General features: G+C 38.6%; 1 protein-coding gene across 4 annotated transcripts in view; it reads left to right on the top strand.

Moving 5' to 3' along the window:
• The window catches only part of MYO5A (myosin VA), a 221,625-nt gene that overhangs the window by 91,172 nt on the left and 113,010 nt on the right, over nucleotides 1–17,443 (top strand). For all 4 annotated transcript variants that reach the window (XM_054450458.2, XM_054450457.2, XM_054450456.2 and 1 more), the window contains exons 2-4: nucleotides 916–1,026; nucleotides 5,630–5,801; nucleotides 8,013–8,157. In XM_054450458.2, the coding sequence (XP_054306433.1) occupies nucleotides 916–1,026; nucleotides 5,630–5,801; nucleotides 8,013–8,157 (428 nt within the window). The remainder of the gene's footprint in view (nucleotides 1–915; nucleotides 1,027–5,629; nucleotides 5,802–8,012; nucleotides 8,158–17,443) is intronic.

The raw sequence follows: 17,443 nt of genomic DNA, 5'->3' as shown, positions 1-17,443 counted from the left end.
TTCGAGACCAGCCTGGCCAACATGGTGAAACTCCGTCTCTACTAAAAATACAAAAATTAGCTGGGCACAGTGGCGCATGCCTGTAGTCCCAGCTACTCGTAAGGCTGAGGCAGGAGAATCACTTGAACCCGGGAGGCAGAGGTAGCAGTGAGCCGAGATCATGCCGCTGCACTCCATCCAGCCTGGGCAACAGAGCGAGACTGTATCTCAAAAAAAAAAAAAAAAAAAAAAAAAAGAAATCCAAATTGTAAACCCAGCCATAAAAAGATGGCTGTGCTGTTGAAACTGGCACAACACCATAGCTTCAAAAATAGATCTTATGTGTACATTTTAATCTAAAATTATAGTTTCAGGTGGCATTTACTGTGGAAAGCAAAGTCAAACTTTGATCATAACTGTTTTTTCAGAACACACTTTTTATATAATTTGGGAATGGTGGTGCTATGAGGGCTAAAATATTTTTTGTTTACTAATTTAACAAGTAAATTTCAGCTGGACGTGGTGGCTCACACCTGTAATCCCAGCACTTTGGGAGGCTGAGGCGGGTGGATTACCTGAGGTCAGGAGTTTGGAGACCAGCTTGGCCAATATGGCGAAACTCCGTCTTTATTAAAAATAAAAAAATTAGCTGAGTGTGGTGACAGGCGCCTGTAATTCCAGCTACTCAGGAGGCTGAGGCAGGAGAATTGCTTGAACCCAGGAGGCGGAGGTTGCTGTGAGCTGAGATCGGGCCACTGCACTCTAGCCTGGACAACAAGAGCTTAACTCTGTCTCAAAAAAAAAAAAAGTGAATTTCATGTTGGCCAAGATTTCTTTTTTCATAAATTGTTTAATTATAAATAGTTATCATATGTTTATATATTATTGTAAAATAATTGATTTGCCAGTTTAAATTTTTTTCTTTTTGTCTTCTAGTTTGCCAGGGTTTGGATACCTGATCCAGAGGAAGTCTGGAAGTCAGCAGAGCTGCTCAAAGATTATAAGCCAGGAGATAAAGTCCTCCTGCTTCACCTCGAGGAAGGAAAGGTGAGATCTCACTTTCATTTTTGTCATTGGCATAAAGTGAAGGTAGTTCAAAAGTGTAAATTTACTGTGAAGTAAACTCCCAATGGAAGTTAAATTTTGAACTTACCTAGAATTTTTACTTACTAAATTGGTAAAAATGGCAAACTCAGTTTTCTATCCTGATAGCGTTTTTAATGGCATAGATTAGTGAAAATAGCAGATACTTTAAAAAGCTTCTATTTTGGCCTGTGAATTTATTATGATTATCAGGTTTAGATTCACATCTAATCCTAAAACTCTTGCATTTAACTGGTGTGCTATGGGGAGTGCTTGTAATGCTTTTAAAAAGAGGCATGGTGCCAGGTCTTAGAGGAGACTCATTGGTGGCAGCATGGAGAGCAAAAATGAGGGGAAGATACTAGTTGGGACGAAGGCGGGGAAGAATTAGGCCAATTAGGAGGGCTTTTAATACCGAACTAGGGAATTAACTTATTTAACATTTATTGGTCATCTGCTTTGTTAGGCAAAATGTTCGGCACTTTGGAGTGGATTTTCTCATGTTAAATTTCACACCAACCCTATGGGTTGGCAGGTGATATAATCACTATTTTCCAAATAAGAAAGCCAAACTTCAGAGTCATTAAGTAGTTTTGCTCAGGGTCACACAGCCAGGAAGTGGCTTTTGGAATTTGAAGTGAGATTTGAACACAGATGGCTCTAAGATGAGTGCTTATACTATTTGATTATATTGGATTTTTGCAGATTGCTGGCCATGACCAGTTGCTGAAGGTGATGTCTGCCATGTTATCCACTGTAAAGTTACTGTTTTCCCTTTGTAATTAATGAATGTCATTGTGTTGGGGCAGATGCTTTGAGGCCACTCATATATCCTGCTTCTCCTTGAACTTTGTCTGCTAGTGTTTGCCCAGTGTTCATTACTGTGTCTTGCCTGCAGCAAGTATTCTTGTGTTCTAGTGGTGATTCTCCATTTCTTTCCTTCCTTCTATACTTATTAACTAGAATTCTTCTATAGGGAAGGAAGTATTGTTTCTCCTCTCCCATTTATTTATTACTTTAATCATTTATTTATTATGGGCTCATGGGTATTTCTTTTATTCTTCATTACTATCATTATTTATTTTATCAATTAAATTGTTCCAGCTTTGGTCATTGAGATCTCTCTTAGATTGGGTCCTTTGACTTTTTTGACAGGTCCCTATCCTTTTTTACTTTTTTTGAGGCAGGGTCTCACTCTGTCACCCAGGCTAGCGTGCAGTGGCTTGATCATGCCTCCCAGGCTCAGCCTCCCTAGTGGCTGGAACCACAGGCATGAGCCACCATGTCTGGCTAATTTTTAAAATTTTTTAGTAGAGATGGAGTCTCAATATGTTTCCCAGGCTAGTCTCGAACTCCTGGGCTCAAGCAGTCTTCCCACCTCGGCCTCCTAAAGTGCTGGGATTATAGGCATGAGCCACTGTGCCTGGCTTTTTTTTTTTTTTTTTTTTTTTTTAAGATATAGCTCTTCTCCTGGTATCCCAAGATACTTACCCTGTATTTCCCCTTTCCCAGCCCTGTTACCTTATATTGGAGGATAGTATTTGACAACCAAGATCTGAGCACTAGGTGTGCTCATTGCTATTGAGATGACACCGCTTCTCAGCCCTCTTAGCATAGAGAGCTAGAAAAATATATACATGGATGGATAGATAGATACTAATATGTATGCATACTATACTAATGTATACTCAACCATCTATACTTACTGTATATCTATGTTGACATATGTATGTATGTGTTTGTGTATATGTATTATATATATAATGTGTTTTTAGAGATGGTTGTCTTGCTATGTTGCCCAGGCTAGTCTTGAACTGCTGGGCTCAAGAAGTCCTTCTACCTCATTCTCCCAAAGTGCTGGGATTAAAGGCATCAGCTACTGCACTAGACTTTTTTTTTTTTTTTTTTGAGACGGAATTTTGCTCTGTCACCCTGTCATCCAGGCTGGGGTGTGGTGGTGCAATCTCGGCTCACTGCAACCTCTACCTCCCGGGTTCAAACGATTCTTGTGCCTCAGCTTCCTGAGTAGCTGGGATTACAGGCGCATGCCACCATGCCTGGCTAATTTTTGTGTTTTTAGTAGAGACAGGGTTTTACCATGTTGGCCAGGCGGGTCTCGAACTCCCGACCTCAAGTGATCCACCCACCTCGGCCTCCCAAAGTGCTGGGATTACAGGCATGAGCCACTGCACCCAGCCTTGACCTTTTTTTAAAAAAATAAAACCCGTGAGTTAATAGGGATCCTTTTTTCTCCAGTCCAATGCCACCAGGTTCGTTCTATTATTCTTCCTTTGATTATGTGTACTATAACTTCTCTTTTTGGTTTTCATTATCTATAATATATTACTTATTCATTATAGACACAAAGTTATTTCAGAATTGCTAATCCATACCCCTATGAGAAGCAGATTTGCCAACCAGAGTACAGTGTCTGTGTTTAATTTTATTAATCCTTAGTATTTTTTAAAAATCTGGAAATAGAATGATACGTACCTTTAATAAAAGCAAGACTAGGGACGGGGTCAAACAAGAATAATAGACATTATAAAATTCATGAACTATTCAAGAATCATTCTCTTTTTAGAAACTATAGTCACTTAGGATCCTAGAATAAAATAGAGAAAGCATGGCTTTTGTAATAGTAGAAGAGTATATTTATTTAACGATGTCCAGTGATTCCAGAGGAGCAGGTTATGTCTGTTTAAAGCCTAACTCCAAGAAAGAAATTTCTGTGAAGATGTTACAGATCTTCTCTATCTTTCAAATTAGTGTCTTCTCTAATATTTCAATTTCAGCTTCTCCCCACATTCGCCACAAACAACCCCACCCTGTAATGAAGACTGAGGAAAGAGCTCTGGGTTGCCCTTCTGCCATTCTGGAGTCTTCTGGCTAACACCAGAACAGACAATTGTGTATTTACAGGGTCAGTGCAAGGACCAGTCAGCAAGGGTGATATTCTCTGATAAGCAGGCAGCAAGAAATGCTGAGTGGTAAATTGTTAATTTTTCTCTCATTTAGCATAATTCATTCAAATATGATTTGAATATTTGACCTCTGTATATATTTTCAGTATTACCAAAACTGGCTTTTTACAAAACCTTGTCCCTCCCTACAACTAAATTGAATTTTTATTCCTATTCACTTGTCCTATGTTATTTGCCCTTTTATATAGTTAAGTGACAATATTCATGGTTGGCTGTGCCATAAAGCCATATTCCCGTGACTTTAAAGTGAATAGTGGCTAGTAATGGTCACTCACACCTGTAATCCCAGCATTTAGGAGGCCGACACAGGAGGATCCCTTGAGCCCAGGAGTTCGAGATCAGCCTGGGCAACATAGTGAGACCCCATCTCTATTAAAAATTAACTGAATAGTACTTGTTAACTTTTGGGACCAGGAACCCCATTAAAATGTCGTTTGTTTTGTTTTGTTTATGTTTTTGTTTTTTTTGAGATGGAGTCTCGCTCTGTAGCCCAGGCTGGAGTTCAGTAGCATGATCTTGGCTCACTGCAACCTCTGCCTCCAGGGTTCAAGTGATTCTCCTGCGTCAGCCTCCCGAGTATTTGGAATTACAGGTGCCTGCCACCACGCCTGGATAATTTTTGAGTTTTTAGTAGAGATGGGGTTTTACCATGTTGGCCAGGCTGGTCTCGAACTCCTGACCTCAGGTGATCCACCCACCTCGGCCTCCCAAAGTGTTGGGATTACAGGCATGAGCCACCATGCCTGGCCAATTTTTGTATTTTTAATAAAGACGGAGTCTTGCCATGTTGGCCAGGCTGGTCTCGAACTCCTGACCTCAGGTAATCCACCCGCCTTGGCTTCCCAAAGTACTGGGATTACAGGTGTGAGCCACTGCGTCTGGCCTAAATCTGATGAATGAATAAGCATATGCACAGAAAAAACAAAAAGCAAAACGAAACAAAAATCTCATGAAAACTATGAATTGTCTTGCCTCAAAAAAAGTACACATGTGCACATACACACAGAGTGTTGCACATAATTTCAGGGGATTTTTGGGTATCTCGTGGTTTAAGGATTCCTAAGTACTAACCACATGGCAGACTTGCCTCATTTACTTTTTTACCACAACCCTGTTAGCCCATTTTACAAATGAGGGAGTTGGGTGAAATACTGTAACTCAAGACCACATAAAAAGTAAATATTAATATCAGGATTTGAATCCTGGTCAATCTGATCCTAGAGCCAAGCTCTCGACCACTCTTTTATATTGTCCACCACTTTTTTATAGGTAAAAGGGGTTGGAAGAGAGAAACATATTTAAAAGTTTAAAACTTCTGATTCAGTACGTGGGTGAAAAAGGTCTAGGCTATGGCTTTCAAAGTATATTAGCAAAAATTGTTAATACAAGTTGGTATGTCTAATGAAAACGCACTTCATATTGTTTCCATCTCCACCAGTTTCTGTGATATTGGAAGGTCCTAGGAAAATAATGCATTTAATAGCTGAGAAGCAAATCAGGAATAGGAAGTGAGCAAAATGCATGGGCCTGTTTCACAGTCCTTGCCATAATTCATCCAGACGCTGTGCCTTGTGCATTTTCAGGATTTGGAATACCATCTAGATCCAAACACCAAGGAGCTGCCTCACTTACGAAATCCTGACATACTTGTTGGTGAAAATGACCTCACAGCCCTCAGCTATCTTCACGAGCCTGCTGTGCTCCATAATCTCAGAGTCCGCTTTATTGATTCCAAACTTATTTATACATATTGTGGTAAGTATGCTTTGCTTTCCGAGTAGACTGTGGACTCTTTCCTCTAATGGACATAGCCATGGAAATATTGTACATGGGGAAAGCAGGCTGTGGTTGGATTTTCTCTAAGAGACAAAATCACTTGAGCATTATCAGGAAGATTTACCAAGTTGCATTTATACTGAATAAACTCATTTGTGAGCTTACATAATTTTGCTAAAAATAAGAAGACTGGACCCATCTTTTGGAATTTTTTTCCCCTTACAGAAGTCATATGTCAGATTTAGTGCCAAATTCACCAGTTATTTTCTTCTCTTCCAAAAACTACTACACGAAGAGTAGATGTCCAAGGACTTATCTTTGGAGCAGGTTCAAGAGATTTAGTGTTATCTTGTGATCAATTATTCAGCCTTGCAGAACTAACTTGACTCGTGATGATTCGTCTTGCTCACTCCTGCTTGCCTGGGCTCCTGCTCATTGCAGTGTTAGCTGCCAGCCACCCAGCTCACGGTGCTTTTTATCTCTCCAAGAAATAAAGCCTCTGCATGTGTGTGTGTTTGTGTTCCTTTCCCCCTTCTCCAGCTTTCCTTCTTTTTTCTCTCTTTCCCAGTTTGTTCTTATCTTTTATTTTCTCCCTTTCCTCTGGCTATTTTTTCTCCACTGACATCTTACCATTCTTTCACTAATCACTCTGTCGTCTGAAGCTCAAATCTGGATTTCCATTCGTTCGTGTGGTATACCCAACTCAATGCTCATGATTTCTTCATTACTCTCCTGTTTTAGACAGGAACAGCCACCTTTTCTTCTTAAAATAATTGACATCCTTTATATCATTGATACTAACTTTTCCTTTCTGGTAACAATTTCTTTTTCTCAATTGTTATTTTTCTTCCATTTTTTTTTCCTTGCACATGTGTTACCTTCTCATTGAAGTCTTGTCTGGCCACCCTATCAAGTCAGAAACCCCTCCTTACTGTCTTTCTTCCCTGCATTATTTTTTGCCTTCTTTTCCTTACTACAATTTAATCTGTGATTATGTATATATATATATATTTTTTTCTTACTTATCTTGTTAATTGTCTGAATTTCCCACTAGAGTTTAAGTTCCATGAGGGTAAATATTAGTCTTTTTTGTTTGTTTGTTTACTGTTATAAATTCAGCATTTAGAAAAGACTTTACACATAGTTGGAGCTGAATAAACATTTATTGAATGGACGACTTCGTTAAGTTAATATACACCTACTGAAAAATTCTTAGGAAATACAGAAAAGTATAAAAAAGGAAAAACAATTATATGTAACTCACCACTGAAAAATAGCCAGTATTAATATTGATTTACATCCTTTCTCTTTATATGCATAAGTTGATATAAAATTGGAATCAGTCTATATATAGTTTTGTATTATGTTTTCCTATGACATTTAATATCCTTCAAAAACATGATTTGGACCAGGTGCTGTGGCTTACCCTGTAATCCCAGCACCTTGGGAGGCTGAGGTGGGCAGATCACTTGAGCCCAGGAGTTCAAGCCTGGGCAACATGGCAAAATCCTGTCTCTACAAAAAAAATACAAAAATTAGCCAGGCATGGTGTTGCGTGTCCATAGTCCCAGCTACCTGGGAAGCTGAAGTGGGAGGATTTCGTAAGCCTGGAAGGTCTAGGCTGTAGTGAGCCAAGATAGTAACACTGCACTCCAGCTTGGGTGACAGGGTGAGACCCTGTCTCAAATTAAACAAACAAACATAATTTGTGGTAGTGGCTTAGTAGTCTATCATATGGATGTAACAGAATGCATTCAACTAGTCTCCTTGCCCTATATATTTTGTTTCCATTTTCACTGTTACAGATAACATTATGATAAACATCTTTGTGGGAAAAAAAAACAAAACTCTTTGCATGAATTTCTGATTATTTCATTTGGATAAATTGTAGAAGTAAAGTGGAATTTTTGGATTAAATATGTGAAGATATTTAAAGTTCTTATAACATTGCCACATTATTTTAAGCCACCTATTCCAGTTTTTAAATGGTGTTTTAGGCAGAACTATGTATAATGGGTTCAGAGGCAAAGGCTATGATACATTTTGATCCTTGAACAATTTATTGGTTTAATATTAACTAAATTGAAATGAAGGATTGTGTTAACTGTGAGTCTCACTTTACTAAGTTTGATATGCCCATTAGGGTATCATTGACTTCTTTTTCTTTCTTGTCCCCCACCCTATTCTCAGGTATAGTCCTAGTAGCTATAAATCCCTATGAACAGCTGCCTATTTATGGAGAAGATATTATTAATGCATACAGTGGTCAGAACATGGGTGATATGGATCCACATATCTTTGCAGTAGCTGAAGAAGCTTACAAGCAAATGGCCAGGTTGGTAGAATCTTTCATTGTTATTTTATGGCAGTTATTAGATATGATAATTTCTTCTTGCTAAGTCACATATATTTTAAAGTGAATGGCAACCTTGTAAATAATTACTAAATAAGCAGCCTTGACAAGTTTGTCTCAGGTGACTTGGATTATTATTAAATAATAAAGTGGGCTGGGCGCAGTGGCTAATGTCTGTATTCCCAGCACTTTGGGAGGCCAAGGTGGGTGGATTACTTGAGGTCAGGAGTTCGAGACTAGCCTGGCCAACGTGGCGAAACCCTGCCTCTACTAAAAATGCAAAAATTAGCCGGGTGTGGAGGCACACACCTGTAATCCCAGCTACTTGGGAGGTTGAGGCAGGAGAATTGCTTGAACCTGGGAGGCAGAGGTTACAGTGAGCCGAGATTGTGCCACTGCACTCCAGCTTGGGCCACAGAGCAGGACTCTGTCTCAAAAACAAATAAACAAACAAACAAAAAAAACCCTCACATTTATAAAGGGACATAGAATTTTTAAAAACTGGCTTTGAAATTTCATCATGATCCTGTGACTAGGAAAAGACAGATGCAGATGTTATGTTTTACAGACGAAAGGATTAGTGTAGTGGTATTAAATGACCTACCCAATGTCAGTCAGCTAATGAGTAATAGACCAGAACTAAAAGGCCTAGGAGCTGTAAAAAAAATCTTTCTGAATCCTAGGGAATTAAATCTAAAGGAAAGTGTGAAATTTTTTTCTTTCAAGATGGGATCTTGCTATGTTGCCCAGGCTGGGCTTGAACTCCTGGGCTCAAGTGATCCTTCTTCTTCAGCCTCCTGAGTAGTTGGTACTACAGGCATGCACTACCATGCCCAACTGAAAGTGTGAATTTTAATGTTAGTATTATATGATAGGGCATCAGTTATCCTGAACAGCATCTGCAAAATGTCTCTTATATTAACCATGGAACCCTAACATTTTGAGGGTGGAAAATGGGAGAAAAATGTTACTTTCAAGACTAGATTATGCTCTTAATAATATAATAAAATATAAAACTGTGAATGTGTAGAAGAATAGTTTAATTCATTTCTCCAGCCTACAAAGCAGAACACATTATAAATATAATATGGGAAACCCACGAGTAATTTATAAGGTGGAAAGAAAACTAATACTGCAGAGGTTTTTATTTTCTCCTCTTCAGCCAGGGAGAGTATACATGATTGGTCCAGCATGTGACAGAATTTTAGAATTATTTCAGGGACAAAACCCTAGAAATCATTATGCCCTTTTAATAATAAAATAATATTAATATGGATACTTCTAATAGCAGCTAACATTATGTGCTCTGTGAAGGGCATTATTTAATTGCTTTCCATTTATTAACTAATTTTATTCTCATAGCAACTTTCTGAGTTTGGTATTATTAATTTTCATTTTACAAATGAGAAAAATGAAGCACAGAGAAGTTGTGTAACTTTTCTAAGGTCACATAACTAGGAAGACCAGTTTTCAAATTCAATTAGTCTGACATGAAATATTAATGTATTAAATATAAAATGACTAAACATAGGTTAGCACTACAAAACATGTCATATTATGCCAGCTTCTGCTATAAAATAGTAATTAGTGTTCAAAGCTTAAGAAAAGTTATTTTTTAAGCTTAAAATTGAGAAAATTCCATCTATTGGTGTGATATTTTCCCTTAAGTTGGAAAAATCTACCAGTAGTTGATTTGTATAGTATCAGAGCATTGCAGTACAGTTTTGACACCACTTAGTACAACCTGAGAACTACTGGGCAGAGAAAAAATCACATGGATGGCTAGACTCTAAAAATAATCTCTGAAAATTGTATAGTGCTCAGGGAATTATATGACTCTTTGGAAAATAGTATTCTTAAATACAAAAGCATAGCTCTTACCATCTTTGTTACTGGTCATTCACAGATAGTATTAGGTTTATATGAATATTTATGGCTTTTTACCTTTAGATTTACCCTGGTTTCCTGTAATTTTCTCTTCTTATTATTATCTGTTGTGACTCAGTCACTCAAGGTAATTTCTTAACTGAAGGGTTGTTTTGTCTTTTTTCCTTTGGCTTGGTTTTCTTTTTCATACAGTTTTAAAATATGCCTCAATCAGTTATGGTGTTATATTTGCCATTTATATAAATAAATCTATACCCATAACATCTGCCACAGCAGTTAAATAGAGTATATCTATTTAGGCTTACAGTTGGGAATAACTGCTGCAGGATCATTTCTTGCCATTGTTTTCTTTTCTTTTTTTTTTTTAAGACGGAGTCTCGCCCTGTCACCCAAGCTGGAGTGCAGTGGCGCAATCTCAGCTCACTGCAACCTCCGCCTCCTGAGTTCACACCATTCTCCTGCCTCAGCCTCCCGAGTAGCTGGGACTACAGGCGCCCGCCACCACGCCCAGCTAATTTTTTGTATTGTTAGTGGAGATGGGGTTTCACTGTGTTAGCCAGGTTGGTCTCTATCTCCTGACCTTGTGATCCACCCACCTCGGCCTCCCAAAGTGCTGGGATTACAGGCATGAGCCACCACCCCCAGCCAGCCTTACCATTGTTTTCTTGTCAAACAAAGATGTCATCTTTCCAGATGCAAATCCTGGTGTTTCACATTATCACCATTTCTAGGGATCCCTCATGTCTTCAGGGAAGGTACAATTCATCATTCATGTAATAGAGATTTATTGAACACCGTCCAAACACCAGGCACTGTTCTGGGCATGGGGGATACAAATTAAATAGACAGGAATTCCTACCCTACAAAGTCAGGCATGATTAACAATAAAACTATTAGCTGGTCATGGTGGCGCACGTCTGTAGGCCGATCACTTAAGCCTCAGAGTTCAAGGTTACAGTGATCTACGATTGTGCTACTACACTCCAGCCTGGACAACATAGTGAGACCCTGCCTTTACAAACAAAATACAAAAACTAGCCAGGCATGGTGGCCTGTGCCTTTAGTCCCAGCTACTCAGGAGTCAGAGGTGGGAGGATTGCTTGAGCCCAGGAGTTGAAGGCTGCAGTGAGCCAAGATGGTACCACTGCATTCCTGCCTGGGTGACAAAGCAAGACCCTATCTACAAAAACAACAAAAATGTAAAGTTACAAAAAAATTAAAAGAACATACTGTGTTGGAGCAAGGGTAGAAGCCAGGAGACTAGTTGGGAGGTTATTGCCTCGATCCATGCAAAAGATGATCATTTAATTAGTGGAGGTGGTAAAAAGTAGATGGATTCTGGGTATATTTTTAAGACAGAACCGGCAAAGGCTTGCTTATATGGGGTATTTGAGAAAAAGAGGAGTTAAGGATGGCGGTAAGGATTTGGACTGAGCACCTAGAAGGCTGGAGTTGCTGTTTACTGAGATGTAGAAGATGGCAGGAAGAGCAGGTTGTGTGTGTTGTGGGGTGGTGAGTAGGGGGAAAGGAGCAGAGTTCTAATTTAGATCTTTAAGGTTGAAAAGATGTTTTTGACATTTATCCTAAAAGCAAAACTCATACTAGGAATTCTTTCCAAGCAGATCTATGTCCGGTGACATCAGCAATAACCAGGATCCTTGAGCAGGATCCTTGACTCATGGCTTCTTTTTAAACATGCTCCTTAGAGAGTACAATGCCCTCATAAAATACCTTCCTAGAATAGCCTTTTAATTTTAATTGTCCTTGTTGACTTACCATGGAGAAACACTCAGTGAGCTGCCATGCCTATTTTTTTCTTTTATTCTTGTTTGACATTCTTGCCAGTCTTTTCTCATGCTGTAACTAGGGTTTTTGTTTTGTTTTGTGTTGTTTTCTTAAAACCAGGTAGTGTTGATGGCTTTAATTTGCTATATTTTCTCTCCACTGTGAGTGATAGAGTAAATCAGTTTTATTGACTAAGTTTCATTTATTTAAATTGGCTTGAAATAAGTTAGTTATATGCAATTAACTTTGGTCTAGTGAAAAAGACATCTGTACTAGTCACATATCTACCAATAACTAACCATATAAGCTCAAATCTCCTGGTCTCCCTGAGTCTCCGTTTTATCATCTATAAAATGGAACAGTGTCACTGATGATCTCGCTTTACATTTACAGGTTTCTGTGGTATGCATTTGTTGTCTTTATGTTTGATGGGAACTAATGCACAAACATTTTAATTGAGGGGAGACCATGGTAGGGAGCTGCGTAACAAAGTGGAAGAAGCATTGTGTAGACTCTCCCCTGGAAATCAAGAGATGTGGGGTGTAACAACCCAGCTCTACTCTATGCCAGTCATCAGGCTTGGACAAGCCATTTAACCTCTTGATGTTACTATTTCCTCCAAAGAGTAAAATATCATGTCTCTCCTGCTTACTTAGGAGGTGAAAATTGTATTAGGTGATACACACAAAAACACTTCAAAAAATACTAAGTTCTATTCAAATATAAGCTGTTTTTATCATCATAGTTGTCATCATTATGGGGCCTTATGTCTACATTTCTCTTTTCATTGACTTGAGCCTCTCATCTGGTTTTATTATTTCTGAATTAATTTATTACCAGGCCCTTCCTTAGGGTGGCCCCTTCCGTCATTTGGTTATGTGGTCTCAGGATGCGCCACTGTCCAGAGGTTCACTGGCTAAGTGCAAACTATTACAGATGAGAAAATCTCTTCTGTTTCAGCTGAAACTCAGCTGCCCTGTGATGCTAAGTATCCTATTTATGCAAATAGGCTTTAAGTAATACATGGTCCCTCATAAGGATAATTTTATATATGTTATATAAAGGTGGGTTAACTTAAATTAATAAATATCTGCCATATTTTGAGGTCTACTATGTACGAAACATGGTGCCAGGCATGTAATCCTCATTATATCTCTGGAGGAGATCACCACTGCTTTACAGGTGAGGAAAGTAGCTTGTCTAGGCCATATGCTAATAAATGGTATCTAAGAGCTGAGATTTGAATCCAGCTTTGAGACTCTGAAGCCTTTCTTCTTTGTCATTTAGTTTTCTTACTTTCAACTACCTGGCCCTATTCTAACAGATCTGTTCCCTCACATTAAGATGGCATAGTTCTATTTCTACATCTTTTATTTAGCCTGGAATATCTTGCTCCATGCTTTTTTATCTGTCTGATTTATACTTATACTTCATTATCCCACTCAGATTTTACTTTCAGATGACCCCAGCTCACAGTAAATGATTTCTCTTTAGAATTCTCCATTATATGAGTATCTTAGTCTGTTTTATACTGGTATATCAGAATACCAGACTGGGTAATTTATAATGAACAGAAATTTATTTGGCTTATTGTTCTGGATGCAAGAAAGAGCAAGGTTGATAGGCTACATCTAGTTGAGGGCCTTCTTGCTACGTCATCTTATGGTGGAAGATGGAAGGGTAAGAGAGCATGTAAGGCAGAGACAGGAAGGGGGCCAAGCTCATTCTTTCATCAGGATGCCATTACTGCAGTAACTAACCCACTTCCATTATGACTGCATAAATCCATCCATGAGGGCAGAGCCCTCACGACCTAGTCACTTTTTTTTTTTTTTTTAAATACAGGGTCTCACTATGTCACCCAGGCAAGGGTGTAGTGGCACAGTCATGGTTCACTGCAGCCTCAACCTCCCAGGCTCAAGTGATCCTCCCACCTCAGCCTCCCAAGTAGTTAGGACTACGGGCATATGTAGTGATGCCCAGCTAATTTTTTCTTTTTTGTAGAGATGGAATCTCACTATGTTGCCCAGGCTGGTCTCAAATTCCTAGGCTCAAGTGATCCTCCTGCCTCACCTTCCCAAAGTGCTGGGATTACAGGCGTGAGCCACCATGCCTGGCCTAGTCACATTTTAAAGTTTCACCTCTCAACGCTGCTGCACTGAGGATTCAGTTTGCAACATATGAACTTTGAGGAACACATTCAAACCATAACATTAAACTACTAGTTTGGGACTTACTGAATATTATCTACCCCAGAAGGTTGCAGCAGGAATAAAATACAGTACATATTAGAGAACTAGAGTATGTAAAAGTTATAAACAAATATAATTGACTATTTCTGTTCTAGCATCTTTATATAATGTATAGGCTCTGTACTGATGGAACAGAAAACTCAGGTTGATTTGAGAGGATCTGATAGCCATGTGACAGGCTTCTCACCAGGAACTGAGTGACCTCAGCAAGTATCTCTAGGGAACACTTGTTTTCATTTCCTGAGGAGTCTGTCTGCCTCTCTAAAGCACAGCATTCAACAGTGCCAGCAACCATTTTTATAGTAAATATTTATGCCTCAAAAATAAAATTAATATTATAATTGTAAACTAATTGTCTAGTATTAACTTTAGGGTTTAAGCATTTTCTTCTTGAGACTAATTAAAAGTAGAAATCAGAGAGACACAGAGAGCAGAGCAGCTTGATTTTGATGAGTGATGATGTAGAAAAACTTAGCATCTCTCTAACAAGAGAGAGATTAAAGTCTCAATGAAGCCACATCTTTAAGACACCACGGTAAAAACAGTTTTGAAAGAAAGCATTTTATTACACTAACTTAATATTTTCTCTTTTTAACAAGGGATTGGATAAAGGGAGAAACAATTAGATTGGTTGCCTGCAAAAAAGTGAAGCTCTAGATTTTGTTTCACATGGCCATGTTTGTTTATAAGCTAAAAATTTAGACCTAGGTGCAGGTGCGTGTACACTTCATCAAGGTACACGACAACACTCAATGGGTGGTTATCAGAGAGTTAACATCAACATAGATGGAGATATTAAATCGTGTTATACATTACTGAGGTCTGAGGCAAGCATTACTTAATTTCCTTGTTGATGACGTAGATGTAATTGAAAGTATGTTTATTAAGTTTACAGAGGACAAGTTGATGATCTTGGAAGATATGAATAGTGTTTGGTATGACCATGATAAACTAGAGAGATTACATATTTTAAAGGGTAAAATTCAAAAGGAAATCTATAAAATAATACATTTCATACAAAATGAAAACTATAAGGAAAGACCCGACAGACCAAATAGATATAAGGTCACTGATGACCATAAGAGGAAAATAAAGGCTAACAGACACCCTCCCCCACCCCACCTCTCTCTCTTTCTCTCTCTCTCTCTTTCTTTCTCTCTTTCTCTATCTCTCTCTTGCTCATCCTTGAATAATTGTTTCCTGGGGTTTCAAGTGCTTTTACATAACTTAACTCCATTTGCTTATTCTCACAGAACCTAGTTTTCTCCTAATGATCATATATATGGATCAATTCTGGTATTACCCTCTCAATTCTGGTATTACCTTCTCTGGAAAGGCTTTCCTGACATCTCCTCCTCACATCTTCTGCTGGTTCCATACCCTTCTTTTCTTTCATAGTATCTTAGATAGACCTTTTTTATAGCAGTTACTTCCAACTGCATTTTAACTGTGTCCTTTGTAGTCTCTCTCAATTGACTATGACCCTAGAGTCTTTTATTTCCATAAAGTGATTAGCACATTGTGGCTGCTTATTATGTGTTTGTTAAATGAACGAATGAAGCAGTATTTTTAAGAGGGCTTTTAGTTCACATTAGACCTTCTGGAAACAGGTCAGAAGAGCTCACCTCCACTCCAAAGCACCCAGTACCCAGCCTATTTAGGATTATTGTGGAGGCCCTTGAAAGGACTGGCCAAACCAGAAATCATAAATCTGTCATTACTCCATTTTCCAGCTAAACTGAGTTATCTGCTCTTTCCAAACTTCTGATTCTGAGCCTTCATTTATGCTATCCTCTTTGCCTGGAATGTACCCTTCCCGACTTCTGTAGTCCTTGCTTGCTTTCTCTTACTCGTTTTTGTAGACCTTGTTCAGCTGTCATCTCTAGGGAACCTTCCCTGATAACGTCTTCTTCCTCTTACTGCCCCATCACATGTATTACAGTCTTGAATTATTGGCCTGTCTTTCCTATTAGATGACTGTCTTAGTCCAGTTTCTGCTGCTATAACAGAATATTACAGACTGGGTGATTTATAAAGAGCAGAAGTTTATTTGACTCACTGTTCTGGAGGCTGAAAAGTCCAAGAGCACAGCGCTGGCATCTGGCAAAGGTCGTTCAGTAGTAGGAGGGCACATGAGCCTGTGAGGCAGAGAGGAAATCAGCTTAAACTCATCCTTTTATCAGGAGCCCACTCCCGTGATAACTAGCTCACTCCTACATTCATGCCATTAATCCATTCCTGAGGGCAGGGGCCTCATGACCTAATCAGCTCTTAAAGACCCCACCTCCCAATATCATCATGTTAGCAATTAAATTTCAACATGAATTTTGGAGAGAACATTCAAACCACAACATCCGTCAACCACATGAGGATACAGATCATGACTTATTTAACTTTTAGTTGAATGAAGCCAAGCCAGCAAATGGACTATTTCTTCTCTAGTGTTGAGGATACTTTAGTAGGAGCTAGAGTTTGTAGGAGACGCCATTTTGAGGATTGTTAGCTGGTAATTTAAAATATTTTAAATGGTTTTCTAACTTTAATTAAATAGTATAAATTTAAATTTCTTTGCTATGGCTTCAAAGAGTATCTCCTGAAGTGGTTGACGATAGTAGTGTAAGATATTGAAGTAATTCTTTAGGAATAAAATACTACGTTTGAGATTTGTACACATAAGAATTCAGAGGCCCTGTTGCAGATTCATCCTTAGTTGTGATGCTCTCTAATTTAATGCTTGATATCTTCTTCCTCTGTGTTATTTTCTAATTTATAAGTAGATATTATTTTTAGGAAATATCATTCTTATGTTCCTTTCCACATTGTTGCATGTATGAACCAGCAAAAACTCACTGTGCCTTATCACAAAGAACACAGAAGAAATAATGTTAATCACATTCCCAAGTGGGCAGTGGAACAGGAATTAAAAGAAATTAAAGAATGTGTAAGCAGAAACTCAGTTGTATGTAAGAAAACCCAATTCCCCCTGAGAAAGAGAAAGAGCTGGAGTCCTTTAAAAATTAACTGCCTGTTTTTCTTTGGCTAGTGAGCCTTACCTCTCTTCCTTTCCCAGGCATTGTGAAGACCCTGTTTCTCTAGCTGTGCAGCTGCAAAGTCACTAGACAGATAAACCCAAGTCATAAAACATGTTTTTTCTTGAAAATAAATGATGTAATGCATGTCTCAATTAATTGAATAACTGTCTTTGTTTCTCACTTCTGTAATATGCTTCCCCCTGCACAGATCTCCCCCACACCCCATGAAATGTTTAAAAGGTAACTTAACACTTTGTTCAGGGCTCAGTACTTTGGATGTTAATCTGACTGGGCTGGTGCACCTAAATAATA

This window comes from Pongo pygmaeus, chromosome 16 (assembly GCF_028885625.2).
Source record: "Pongo pygmaeus isolate AG05252 chromosome 16, NHGRI_mPonPyg2-v2.0_pri, whole genome shotgun sequence".
Lineage (NCBI taxonomy): Eukaryota > Metazoa > Chordata > Mammalia > Primates > Hominidae > Pongo > Pongo pygmaeus.
Note: the sequence above shows the minus strand (reverse complement) of the source record. Positions and strands in the feature narration are given on the sequence as shown.